The 12,356-nt window shown below is 44.3% G+C and overlaps 3 protein-coding genes across 5 annotated transcripts; all 3 read left to right on the plus strand.

Annotated features, from left to right (window-relative positions):
- Positions 1-106: 106 nt before the first annotated feature.
- pdhb (pyruvate dehydrogenase E1 subunit beta) lies at positions 107-3,323 on the plus strand. Its single transcript, XM_084706235.1, has 10 exons — positions 107-214; positions 304-363; positions 933-1,040; positions 1,341-1,403; positions 1,490-1,525; positions 1,622-1,907; positions 2,076-2,186; positions 2,340-2,431; positions 2,526-2,667; positions 2,852-3,323. The coding sequence occupies exons 1-10, from the start codon at positions 179-181 to the stop codon at positions 2,995-2,997; spliced, it is 1,080 nt and encodes a 359-aa protein (XP_084562361.1). The 5' UTR covers positions 107-178; the 3' UTR covers positions 2,998-3,323.
- A 689-nt stretch (positions 3,324-4,012) lies between these two features.
- On the plus strand, positions 4,013-6,801 carry kctd6a (potassium channel tetramerization domain containing 6a). 3 transcript variants are annotated; one of them, XM_084705188.1, is made up of 4 exons: positions 4,013-4,229; positions 4,554-4,707; positions 4,877-5,551; positions 6,155-6,801. In XM_084705188.1, exons 2-4 carry the CDS (start codon positions 4,681-4,683, stop codon positions 6,212-6,214), a joined length of 762 nt encoding a protein of 253 aa, XP_084561314.1. In that variant the 5' UTR covers positions 4,013-4,229; positions 4,554-4,680; the 3' UTR covers positions 6,215-6,801. The 3 variants fall into 3 exon arrangements, with proteins under 3 accessions (XP_084561314.1, XP_084561317.1, XP_084561316.1); XM_084705191.1 differs by having other exon boundaries at positions 4,943-5,551; XM_084705190.1 differs by having other exon boundaries at positions 4,877-6,801.
- Positions 6,107-12,174, plus strand: grik6 (glutamate receptor, ionotropic, kainate 6). Its single transcript, XM_084705187.1, has 11 exons — positions 6,107-6,229; positions 6,831-7,026; positions 7,195-7,274; positions 8,530-8,561; positions 8,673-8,852; positions 9,027-9,250; positions 9,390-9,487; positions 9,684-9,901; positions 10,025-10,244; positions 10,425-10,669; positions 11,322-12,174. The coding sequence occupies exons 3-11, from the start codon at positions 7,205-7,207 to the stop codon at positions 11,406-11,408; spliced, it is 1,374 nt and encodes a 457-aa protein (XP_084561313.1). The 5' UTR covers positions 6,107-6,229; positions 6,831-7,026; positions 7,195-7,204; the 3' UTR covers positions 11,409-12,174.
- Positions 12,175-12,356: the final 182 nt, after the last annotated feature.

Consider the following 12,356-nt stretch of genomic DNA (forward strand, 5'->3'; position numbering starts at 1 on the left):
GACGCTGGCTTGCTTGCCCTTGGATTTTGACAGCTCTTCCGCGTCCTCCATCGCAGAGCATTCCCATTGGTTTTCTACAAAAAACACACCCCACACACCACACTAACGTTAGCTCTGATTGGACCAAATCACGATCCTACACAGACACTCGCATTCTGTATCAGAGGACAGGACAAAAATGGCGTCGTTGAGGTGTTTTCTGCGCTCAGGGAGGGTATGCATCAGATTTATTTTAAAACATTAAAATGTGTATAGCTTGTGGTGATTACATGTTGACATGTGCCTTTCTTTTGTATTCCACAGAATGCCGTATCGGTTGTCCTGCGCAGGGAGTTCCACAAAACGTCACCGGCTTCTGTGCAGGTTGCTTTCCAATGTGAAGATGTAGCTTAGAGCTAGCTAGAGTGCTAACCTTCAAAACTATAAAACTCGTACGGACTGAAAATGTAAAGAAGCGATGACAGTGTGACAGTAAATTATATTACTGGTAGGATAGTATGTATTAAAAAAATAAATAATTCAACGATGTCGCCAATGTGGTTGGCCAACCGGGCTGTCAAATCGTTTCAGTCCGGTCAGGACAGACAATACATCTGTAGCTGGCTGTGCCGCGTTTAACATACGTCAGACATCCCAACCTTCAGAGACTCATTTCAGGGAAGTTCCTGGAACTTCCGGGAGACTTGGGATGTCTATTAAGACATCCCAACTCATCTTTATTTTGTTGAACTCATGAAGCTTGGGCTTTGCATCAGTTCTTGTAGATTGACACCGAGAGCGATAGATACGAGGGAAGCGATAAATTCCACTGCCGGAGTAGATGACCTAGATTAATAAACATAGATATTGATATGAACATAAGATTTATGTTCATATCAATATTAGTTATGACATGAAGATGTGAATGGTGTTCATCTTCTTCTCGAACTCAGGTAACAGTCAGAGATGCTCTTAACCAGGCCATGGATGAGGAGCTGGAGCGGGATGAGAGAGTCTTCTTGCTGGGGGAGGAAGTGGCACAGTATGACGGTGCCTACAAGGTGAGCGAATAACATTGACACATTCTCAGGACAATGACTTTGAATCATGCCAATTCACTCTAAGTATCCAGTGGTTAGAGAAATCTTTTTTAGATTTGATGTGATTGTGTTCGTTCTCGGTAACAAATGGCTGCATCTGAACACGTGATTGTCGTTGGGTTAGTTCTGTAGATATTCATAAATTAAGATAGGGTTTCATATAATTCCAGTTGTATGTCAAATGTGTCCTTATCAGTGTTATTTATGATGTGGGTTAACAAACGGTAACTGATAACATCACTCTGAACTGTGAACTCACAGGTGAGCAGGGGGCTGTGGAAGAAGTATGGAGACAAACGCATCATCGACACGCCTATCACAGAGGTAAAAGAAAATGGCGTCTGCTAGATTCGCCACTGTAATGCTTTGTTGGGTTTGTTGTCACTAACTGTCTGACATCCTCCCTGCAGATGGGGTTCACTGGTATTGCAGTCGGGGCTGCAATGGTAAGTCACTCACAAACACAAGGATGTTGTTCCTCCATGTGACCCATCTGTTGATTTGTATGAGTGAAAAAAAGCTTGTCCTTTTTCTATTTCCAGGCAGGACTGAGGCCAATCTGTGAGTTCATGACCTTTAATTTCTCTATGCAAGCCATCGACCAAGTCATCAACTCTGCAGCTAAGACCTACTACATGTCGGCCGGCCGTCAGTCTGTCCCCATCGTGTTCCGGGGGCCTAACGGTGCATCTGCGGGTGTGGCTGCCCAGCATTCCCAGTGCTTCGCAGCCTGGTATGGCCACTGTCCTGGCCTCAAGGTAGTGAGTCCATGGAGCGCTGAAGATGCCAAGGGTCTCCTCAAAGCAGCCATCAGAGATGACAATCCCGGTTAGAATGTTTTTTCTAAGTAGTTATAAACCGTGAGCGGTTTAGAAATTGCCAGTTGAGCTGCTCATACGAGGATGGGATTTGTGTCATATGATTAAGACATTCACATTGTTTCCATGAAACAAGAAAATCAAATCAAACTCTATTATCTCTGAATGTTTTGTCCAGTGGTCTTTCTGGAGAATGAGCTGATGTATGGAGTTGCATTTGAAATGTCAGAGGACGCCCAGTCCAAGGACTTTACGATTCCCATCGGAAAAGCCAAGGTTGAAAGACAAGGTGAGGAAAAAAAGAGAGCAATACATTTCCAATCTTGTCTGATGCTTAAACTCGTATTACTAATCCATTCTTGTTAGTTGACAAGGCTTACATGTGCAATCTTGAGTTATTATCCTGAACAGTTTGTCTCTTTATCCATGCTGCTTGTTGCAGGTACTCACGTCAGTCTCGTGACACATTCCCGGTATGTTAGTCACTGTCTGGACGCTGCTGTCGTCTTGGCCAAAGACGGGATTGAATGTGAGGTAAGAGGGATGCATCGCTATCATCAGCCTCCTCAGTAACATTAGAATTATGAAATTAGTAGAATGAATGAAAACACAACTTTTCCATCTGTAGGTCATTAACCTGCGCACCATCAGACCTCTGGATGTTGAGACCATTGAGGCGAGTGTGATGAAGACCAACCATCTGGTGACGGTGGAGGGCGGATGGCCACAGTTTGGGGTAGGAGCTGAGATTTGCGCCAAGGTCATGGAGGGTAAGTGATTTGACTATTGCCTGTTGATGCAACTGTAGGCGATGCAAATGGTTTGAATGTAAGGCATCGTCCATACATTGTTAATGCAATAAGGTGTTGACTATATGTCCTATACACTGCCTTAAATGGTAGCAGTAAAAACCTTAAATCTGATCATACATTTTTACCATCCCATTTATTGCAGGTCCCGCTTTTAACTACTTGGATGCACCTGCCACTCGAGTGACCGGTGTAGACATCCCAATGCCCTACGCTAAGATTCTGGAAGACAACAGCGTTCCCCAGATTAAAGACATAATCTTTTCAGTGAAAAAGACACTGAATGTTTAATGTTGTCATACTGTATCCATGTTTCCACTCAGTTTCCTTACATTTTCCTCCTTTGCTGTCCATAACAACATACCAGGACATGTGTTCATTTAATTTCTGATTCTTAGATGAAAGGTAAAAAAATACTTGCAACTGTCTAAGGATTGGTTCATTAGACAGTGAAATCAGTGGCTTTGTATTGTAGATATCATTGACCCAAACATAAAAAGCTCAATGAATGGATTATTGTGGGAAACTATTTATTATAGCCTGTATTGTAACAATCCTATGTATATTGTTGCTGTAAATGGCTCTGTTACAGAAATAAACTTCCCATTTTATCACAATATCGAAATGTCTATTAATTGCCATTTTGTCAAGGAATATCGATTAAATATCTTAATCCAACTCCATAATTTATACAGACTAGGTTCAAACTGGACAAAGAGAAAAATATATGCGCATATCAAAAGGAATACTAGCGAAATAAACCCACTGACATTTTTATGCTAAAATCTTGCCTTCAAAATAAAAGCATGACTTGAAATAAGCCGTATAAAAACGTAAAAAAAACAACAAACAAAAAAAAACACCCAGGATCTTTCCCAATTATAACCAGAGCCATTGAAAAGGAAACGTAATTTTTTCAATGGCTTTGATCATTACCATATGTGCAGTGCAAAGTAATTTGGGCAGGGAAAAGTATTTCTTTTTTGTATAAGGATGACTAGACGTCATTAGTCCAGAGACATACTTTATCATTTTGGTTTATAAGTGGGGGTTCCAATGTATGCAATAAATGTAGTAAATTGTCTTATTACTCTCACCTTCCTGAATCCATTTCACACAATGTTTAAGGGACACAAAGGCAATATTCCCAGCTTCACTATTTTAACCCCAATAGTCTTACAATTGTGACAGGTTAAAATTATGTATCCTCATTGGTGTTTTGTTGTGTTTTTCAAGCGTCTGTGTTCTGCGTTTTGCGACCTTTATTTTGAACGTGAAATCAACCGGAAATTAGATTCCAAAATCAGGCTTGCTTCACCCAACCCAAACAGTCTTTATTGTCAAAGCGTTTTATTAGGCTACCTTTGCGCGTCAATATTGGAATATTTATATTACTAGTAGCTATCAAATATTATTAACTATGTTAAGAATGGATAGATAGGTTGCTCTTGAGTTAATCTCAGCTGATTAGAGAACTTGACAGAAAACTGGATGAACACATGCAACACCACGCACAGGCTCAGGTACTGCAGCAGTGAGCACTGTCTGTCTGAGCTAATAATGTTAGCAAGTCCGCAAGCTAGCTACCAAGCCTTGCCAGAGCCGAGCCCATTAATGGCTTAACGATTCATAATATTTATTGTGGCGTGCTACAGTAGCAAAGTACATTGCTACACAACACAAGGGAAACATGGCTTGCTACAAACAACTGTAGAAATGCTTTATTCAATGATCTAGCTCTAGCTTTGATAGGGAACAAGGAAATAGCTACAGTTGATCGCCGGTGGTGATAAAAGGACAGTTGGACATCTGTTTTCTAATGTGTGTTTGCTGATTCGTTTCTGCAGAATGCGTTGCAGTGTTACATTGGCCTGGGTCGAGTGACATTGCGGTTGCATGTGACCGCGTGAAAAGTGTTCGGTGTCATAGAAACCATCCTCTGGCGAAATAGGGGTGACCTGTGCAATACTTCAAATGGAGAATGGAGACTGGCGATATATGGTGAGTCTCAACCAGAGGATGTTCACAACCAAATACTGTGAACAGCTCCTTTTACTAAACTCCATATCAAATACATTTTTCTGTGACTGACCATCTTTTAGTCTTTGGGGTGGTAATTTTGGTTTTACGTACATCCCTAAAAACCCAGTGTAAACCCCCTGTTGTGCAGATGACTGATCCAGTAATGCTGAACGTGGGAGGCTGTTTGTACACCACGTCCCTGTCAACCCTACAGCGCTACCCTGATTCCATGCTGGGTGCCATGTTCCGTGGAGACTTCCCCACCACCAGGGACGCCAAGGGACACTACTTCATCGACCGAGACGGTCCACTCTTCCGCTACGTACTCAACTTTCTCCGCACCTCCGAGCTGACGTTGCCCTTCGACTTCAAGGAGATGGAGCTTCTCCGCAAAGAGGCCGACTTCTACCAGATCGAGCCTCTTATCCAGTGTCTGGGGGACACCAAGCCCCTCTACCCTTTAGACACCTTCGAAGAGGTGGTGGAGCTCTCCAGCACGCGCAAGCTCTCCAAGTACTCCAACCCCGTGGCGGTGATCATCACCCAGCTCACCATCACCACCAAGGTGCACGCTCTTCTGGAGGGGATTTCCAACAGCTTCACCAAGTGGAACAAACACATGATGGACACCAGGGACTTCCAGGTGTCCTTCACCTTCGGGCCGTGCGACTACCACCAGGAGGTGTCTCTGAGGGTGCACCTGGTGGAGTACATCTCCAAGCAGGGCTTCACCATCAGAAACACGCGCGTGCATCACATGAGCGAGCGGGCCAACGAGAACACCGTGGAGCACCACTGGACGTTCTGTCGGCTGGCGCGCAAGGTGGACGACTAGACTGGCTCACCGATTAGTGTCGGGGGGGACAAACAGCTGGGACACACACGCATGCCTCAGACATTCAAATACACCTGTCTGGCACACACATGGACAATGTCTACATGTCATCAGGGTTTCCAGCAGAAAATGTGTTGGTTAAGTTGGTGGGGTTTGCCGGTGAAGCGGGGGGGACGTTTTTCCTCCTATGCGTTTTTCCTCCAATGCGTTTTTCCTCCAATGCGTTTTTCCTCCAATGCGTTTTTCCTCCAATGCGTTTTTCCTCCAATGCGTTCTGCAGAGAAGGGAGACTGGTGTTGGTCACGGTTTGGAATGGAAGGGAGAAAACAGGAGCAACACGGCAGATATTGCTCATTAAAATTAAAAACATTTTTACAACGTAGAAATGGCAGGCGTGTTGCTTAGGCGGCCGACTTAACTGCAAAGTGCTGCGGGAAACCCTGGTGTCATTGTAGTTGTAGTGCCAATACCCAAATAACATTCTATACCTCTATTCACTCCAGTTTAGATGTAGGAGAACTAATCAGTGTGGTGAAAACACTTTCATGGGAAAATATGTACCATACTGGATATTTCTATGATCACTGACAGGTTTTCCGTGGGAATTTGAACATGGTGGTGATTACCACCAACAAGTTGGTCCTCGCTTGAACTTTACTGCATGTGGTACGTGATGATAATGATTATTACACGTATAGTAATTATTGAATGCCTATTTTTCCCCTTCTAAATCCCTTAAGGTCTGAAATTATACTATTTTCCTTTCATCAAATTACGAAGAATAATAATTAAGTCCAAAACGTTATTAAGTGTGTAGTGTAAAGATTTCTCTCTTTATTGGGTAAAATATGTTAAGCTCAAAACACATTATGACTGTAAACCAATGTTTCTAGTAGGATTACATTCTCTTTGTCAGTCCATAGATTTCTATATCAGTTGGAGAGGCCAATACATAAATTAAATAAATATAAAGTCAATGTTTCCTGTGTGAATGGTTGTGAAGTGCTGGACTGATGTTTAAGGTGAAATACTGTGTAACCTATGTTCAACTCAATTGTAATACATATCGGTCTCGGACTCATGGTTTTTGTCCTTGTAAACAACTTGTATAGGACCATTCAGGGACTAATACTGAGAACAGCATAGCCTTATCCTGATAATGCATTGTATGACTCCTCAAAGTAGGTCCAATAACTTTATATATCCCTATTTAAAATAAACTCTTACATGGTTGTGTTTTAAGTTGATCTTATTTTCCAACCTACAGCTGTTGTCCCCCACCCACATTTTATACGCGGTCTACACTCTCCACCCACACAAATCGATTGGCTGTTTCTGCAGCCCCTATGTTCCTGGGATGAGTACTTGTAATCCACCGATGACCAAGTCTGGCTCATTGAAGTCAGTCTTCCACAGAAGTCGTCCACTCAGCAGTCTCACAGTACAACAAGAAAAATCGTCAGGTAATGAACTTTCCATTTTTACTAAATGTACACTTGGGAAAAAATACTTAAGCTATGCTATTAAATGTTTCTTCATTGGTATTGTTTTAGTTTTGGTTGTTGGGGATACGGTGGTATTTGATCATGTTTTGTCTTGTGTATTTATGTTTGTACGTTATGCTGGACCAGAGGTGTCAGTATGAGGATGCTCTTAGGGTTCATCCTGTGCACCATGGTGCATCTGCTGAACTTTGGGACCTGCACTGCAGGTAAGTCAAATGTCTACTCTCTTCTGAGTTAAGATATACAATACATTTACCTTTTTTATGGAGAAAATTGATTTGTGCCACTGTCAAAAGGCCGAACAGCTCTTTTGGCATGGGAAAGATATCCTAGATGAAAACAGAGTAATATGAGAAATCATTAGTTGTCGATGGTTGATACTGAAACAGTTTGACCATTCAAAGCACTTGTTGTGTTTCTGTGGTGGCAAATTGACAGTTAGCTAGTCATTTCTCTGCCAGACTCCTCATGTCTTCACTGCTGGATGTGGTGACATGTCTTGGGCCCGTGGTGTCAGAAATGGGGGAAACTGTCAGCTGGGCAAGGCATCAAAGCCAGGGGCTCCAGGGGTGCTATGTGCTATATCCTGCCTGGCACACAGCACCACCTCGTCTGATAGAAAAGGAAGCAAGCCAGCTGACATGCAGACAAAAATGGTAATAAATCAATTGAAAGCAACAAACAAGAAGGCCTGTGTTTGAGAGATGGGGAAAAAGTGACAGGTCCCTGAAGAGCTTGTATGCGTGTCACATCCTGAATAGGAGGATCCAATGGGTGTCAAGATCACCCCTGTGGCATGGCTGTGGCCCAGAGGGCCTAGCCTGAATCAAGGCTTTAGATACTCTCTGACTGCCCTCCAAACCCCACAGCGCCGTGGCTTTGTCATGATTTGGATCCCCACTCTAGTGGTCTGTGGCTGTTTATAGACTGGGGGTGTTGTAATGGAGCACTTTCAACTGGGAGAAAGGAGAGCGGCCAGATCGCTAGGATACCGGAAACCAGAATGGTGGCTGGGGAGGGCATAGTCAATGCATCCCCACGTTCACCTCTCTATCTGTGGAAGGGTCAGTGACTCTGGGGATGGTCACAGCACCGCACAAAGGCCCCTTTGATTCTCCCCTGCTAAATATGGAAGGGCATTCCTGCCCGGAAAAGAACAACGTCAGCGACTCAGTGATGTCGAGCCAGCAAGAAGTCCGGAAAGACACTTTGACAAAGTCTCAGTGTCACAGGAGAGAAAAGGCTAAAGCATCATTAGCAGTGGCTGCTAGTACTCACTGGATCCATCCGTGGCTTAGAATGGTTACACCCATCAGCTCCATTGCATAGATTAGTGTAATTGATTTGTGTAAATGAAAGACCAATTAATCAAGGGAAGGCTGAATGAATCCATGCTGTTATCAAGTGACCATTAGCGTTCTGATGTTAACTCTCAATTCCACTGCACTTTTTCCTCCTTAGTGAGATCAGAGTTGAGGATCACAACCATTAAGGTAATAGCATATCAATCCTCAAGTGTGTAATTATCCTGCAAAATGTATGAAGAGCAAATCAAAAAGTATGAACAGACCCAGTATAAAGCCTCCTGATGTCTCCTCCTACAGCAAGACCCGTACACCATGTCCAAAGGCTCCCAGCTGGAGGGCTACTGCATGGACCTGCTGTCAGAGCTCTCCAAGAAGCTCGGCTTCAAATACAGCGTTCACCTGGTGAAGGACAACAACTACGGGCGTCAGGATGACAATGGCGACTGGAACGGCATGATCGGAGAGGTGGTGAGAGGGGTGAGGACGCACGTCATTCCACATTCTGCATTTCTACCTAGTCCGCCAGAATCGTTTTGGTTGTATTCTGACAGATTGTGTGATTCATAATGGTCAGCCAGGGCTGCTAAGACGTCATCTTTGTGTGTGTGTGTGTGTGTGTGTGTTTGTGGTATCCGTATAATGTCCCTGCAGGAAGCGGACCTAGCTATAGCTCCCCTGACCCTGACCGCGGCGAGGGAGAAGGCTGTGGCCATGACCAAGCCATTCATGCAGACAGGAATCAGCATTCTGCTGAAGAAGGACATCGTGGAGGAGGCCGGCTTCTTTGACTTCCTGAGTCCCTTCTCAGCAGAGACCTGGGGGGGAATTCTCCTGGCCTACCTGGGAACCTCTGCCTGCATCTTCATTGTAGCCAGGTGGGGCCTTGGTTTGTCTGGTTCTATCCGTCTTGTCTGAGCTTATGATCCAAATTCATGTTTTATTAGACAAGGGGGTCATGTTATGATTGAAGACCTTTATATTTGAAACCTTTCTGGTTGGTGGCTGTGTGACCAGACTGAGCCCATGTGAATGGAGCCAGCCCCAGACAGAGGAGAACAGCTTCACCCTCCTGCACAGCCTGTGGTACACTGCTGGAGCCCTCACCTTACAAGGTCTCAACTATCTTCAACTTATTCTGATATGAGATGATGTTCATGCTTTTGCAAGGCTTCCATTGAAAATCACCACCTAGGTATTATTGATAATTTTCAAAGTTTTTTTTTTTTCATGTTTTTCGGTGCTTTCCTTTGAATGTTTCAGTAGTAGACAGTGGTGCGCTGATGTTCAGTTCTCTGTGATGATGCTCAGGTGCCGGGCCCCACCCTAAGGCTCTGTCAGGACGGGTCATCTGCTGCACCTGGTGGCTGTTTGCTCTCGTGCTCCTGGCCTGCTACTTCTCCAACCTGAGCTCCTCCCAGTCCTCTGACTCCACCTCCCTGTCGGTGAAAGGGTTTGAGGACTTGGCCAACCAGGAAGCGATTGAGTTCGGGACCCTGGCTGGTTCCTCGACCCTAGCCTTCTTCAAGGTGAGGGAACCCTCCCCCCCCCCTCTCCATCTCACTCTACTCACTTATGGCCCCCTCATGCTTACAGGAGTCGACTCGTACATGGCGGTCCACCTCTGTATTTTTTCCCTCCGTCTTCTGCAGAACTCAAACAATCCAGCCTACCGCAGGATCTACGAGCACATGGAGAGAAGCAAGAGTTTTGTCTCGTCCATGGACGAGGGTGTCCGGCGAGCCAGGGAGGGCAACTATGCCTTTATTGGAGAGTCCGTCTCCCTTGACCTGGCCGTGGCCCGCCACTGTGACCTCGTGCGAGCCCACGAGGTCATCGGGATGAGGGGCTACAGTATCGCAGCCACACTAGGTAAGCCCGCTGTCTATGGAATCACCATTCGGACACAGCAGAAATTCAAATAACACCCGTTTCTACTCGATTTGCTCGTCGGTTCCTCTTAGTTAATATATACAGACTTCATTCATGTACGAGGGTACAGGAATGGAAATGAAATCAGGTCAATACATTCCTGTTTGTGTCCTCCTCCAGGCTCTCCCTTACTAAAGAACCTGAGTGTGGCCATCCTGCAGCTGAGTGAGGCTGGGGAGTTGGCCTACCTGCGCAGTAAGTGGTGGGCCAGCAGCTGCGTGACCGACACGGCCAAAGCCTCGGCCCTGCATCCCCACAGCCTCAAGGGGATGTTCCTGATTCTGGGCCTGGGCCTGGGACTGGGGGTCCTGCTGGCTCTCCTGGAGCTCACCTCCAAGACCCGGAGCAGTGCTGGGGAGCAGAGGGTACGAGCCACATGCTGGCGCACATGTACTGTGTGTAATGCCAGGGACGCTTGCGTTTGTCTCCGACTGTGAAACAATTTGGTTAGATGTTCAGGGAGATTGACTCGTTAATATCTGACTCCAATTTAGAAATGTAACCTGTAACTGTAACCTCGAGCGCTAAACAGTTAATAACATGAAACTCGGATGTATAATCCATGTTGAACTACAATCAAATCTCAGATTTCTCAACGACTATCAGGCGAAAAAAGACAAATTTAGCCGTCTAGCTCCATAGACTCCATATAATTTTCCACTCATTGCCTCATGCCGGTGATCACCCCCAGTGGAACTCTGGTGGAACTGCAACCAAATTCGGTACAATGGGGCTTAATGGGGAGTGGACAGGCTCTCTGTAGACAGGCTCTGCTGTGACCCATCAGAAACTGTCACAGCAGTGCCTCTGCAGTCACAGCTTCTGATGGGTCACAGCTTTCGGTGCAACACCCGTTTTCGCTACGTCACTAAGAACCCAAAACTACTAGATCCTGTTCTGCTCAACCCGCGAACGGAACAAACTGGCTACTTACAGTTTAGATGACATACACAGAGTTCACTCAACTAAAACTCTATGCGCTCTAAGACTCGTTTCTGAATCTTGTGTTTTCCACAGAAGTCCTGCTGTACTGTTTTGTCTGATGAACTGAGTCAGCGTCTGAGGAGCAGCAATGTGAACCGGAGCCAGGAGGACAAGGCTTGAGATGCCACACACACACACACACCACTCACCTCCATATAAACACACTAACATGAGACATGCACTTGGATGTTTTCCTATTCAGTAGAGATAGACCTGGGGGTTGATTGTGCTGGTGTACAACTGGAGCAAGTCTATGATAACTCATTCTGAATTATACTGATCTTTCAAAATACATCCTTACTGGGATTTCACCAAGTATTGCTGACCTTCTTTGAGGGATGGACATTAAGAGTTCATTCATTGGGGTGTGGCTGCAAAATAGTGCTCACACATGAGAAATCACACATGAGTCTTAGAACTGAAAATGGAAATACGTCAAAAATAATTTAATGGTTTTTTCGCTGAGATGATGAGTCCCTAACATACTAAATATTGTGTTTTTGTCAATTAACAATACTACAGTTTGTTCAAAGGAAAACATGTAGAAGATCATTTGAATGAGAACCATGTGAATGGTTACTGATACAATTTTCAGTGCTGAATTAGATGCGAGTTAAATACTAAAAAAATAAATATAACACAGTATTAGTTTTGGTGTTGGGTATTCGGTTTCACATCATATAAATTGACATTGTACATTGACCGACTTTTAAACACAGTTTTTATAGAATTGGCATCACACTATTTGAACAGTAACTTAAACAGTAAATTCTTTGGTTCACTTGTTTTGGTCATTACAGATCACATGTATAAACAAAAACATATGTGTATGTGGCTGTAAACTGTACGGCACATTGTCAAAAGAATAAAAAACAGCCTAATAACACCCTTGTATTGTCTTGATTTGTCTACAATGGCCACAATTGCAGATCGATTAAAACATGTTACTACTTCCTTCAAAATAGCTTTAAAAAAATATACAATATATACAATATTTGATGACAGTAATTTGACTGTAAACAGTAATGTACTGTACTGTGTCTGAGATTCCTCCATCCTCGCTGGGTC

The sequence above is a fragment of the Hypomesus nipponensis genome, chromosome 9 (assembly GCF_054491055.1).
Source record: "Hypomesus nipponensis isolate SF chromosome 9, ASM5449105v1, whole genome shotgun sequence".
Taxonomy (NCBI): Eukaryota; Metazoa; Chordata; class Actinopteri; order Osmeriformes; family Osmeridae; genus Hypomesus; species Hypomesus nipponensis.

Bases quoted from the DNA above. Each gene is read 5' to 3' on its own strand.
- pdhb (XM_084706235.1), top strand. From the start codon at position 179: ATGGCGTCGTTGAGGTGTTTTCTGCGCTCAGGGAGG. The intron at 1,041-1,340 runs GTGAGCGAATAA...GTGAACTCACAG, and splicing joins AGTATGACGGTGCCTACAAG to GTGAGCAGGGGGCTGTGGAA. The intron at 1,526-1,621 runs GTAAGTCACTCA...TTCTATTTCCAG, and splicing joins TTGCAGTCGGGGCTGCAATG to GCAGGACTGAGGCCAATCTG.
- kctd6a (XM_084705188.1), top strand. From the start codon at position 4,681: ATGGAGAATGGAGACTGGCGATATATG. The intron at 4,708-4,876 runs GTGAGTCTCAAC...CCTGTTGTGCAG, and splicing joins ATGGAGACTGGCGATATATG to ATGACTGATCCAGTAATGCT. The intron at 5,552-6,154 runs GTGGACGACTAG...GATCACTGACAG, and splicing joins TCTGTCGGCTGGCGCGCAAG to GTTTTCCGTGGGAATTTGAA.
- grik6 (XM_084705187.1), top strand. From the start codon at position 7,205: ATGAGGATGCTCTTAGGGTTCATCCTGTGCACCATGGTGCATCTGCTG. The intron at 7,275-8,529 runs GTAAGTCAAATG...TTTCCTCCTTAG, and splicing joins CTTTGGGACCTGCACTGCAG to TGAGATCAGAGTTGAGGATC. The intron at 10,245-10,424 runs GTAAGCCCGCTG...GTCCTCCTCCAG, and splicing joins CAGTATCGCAGCCACACTAG to GCTCTCCCTTACTAAAGAAC.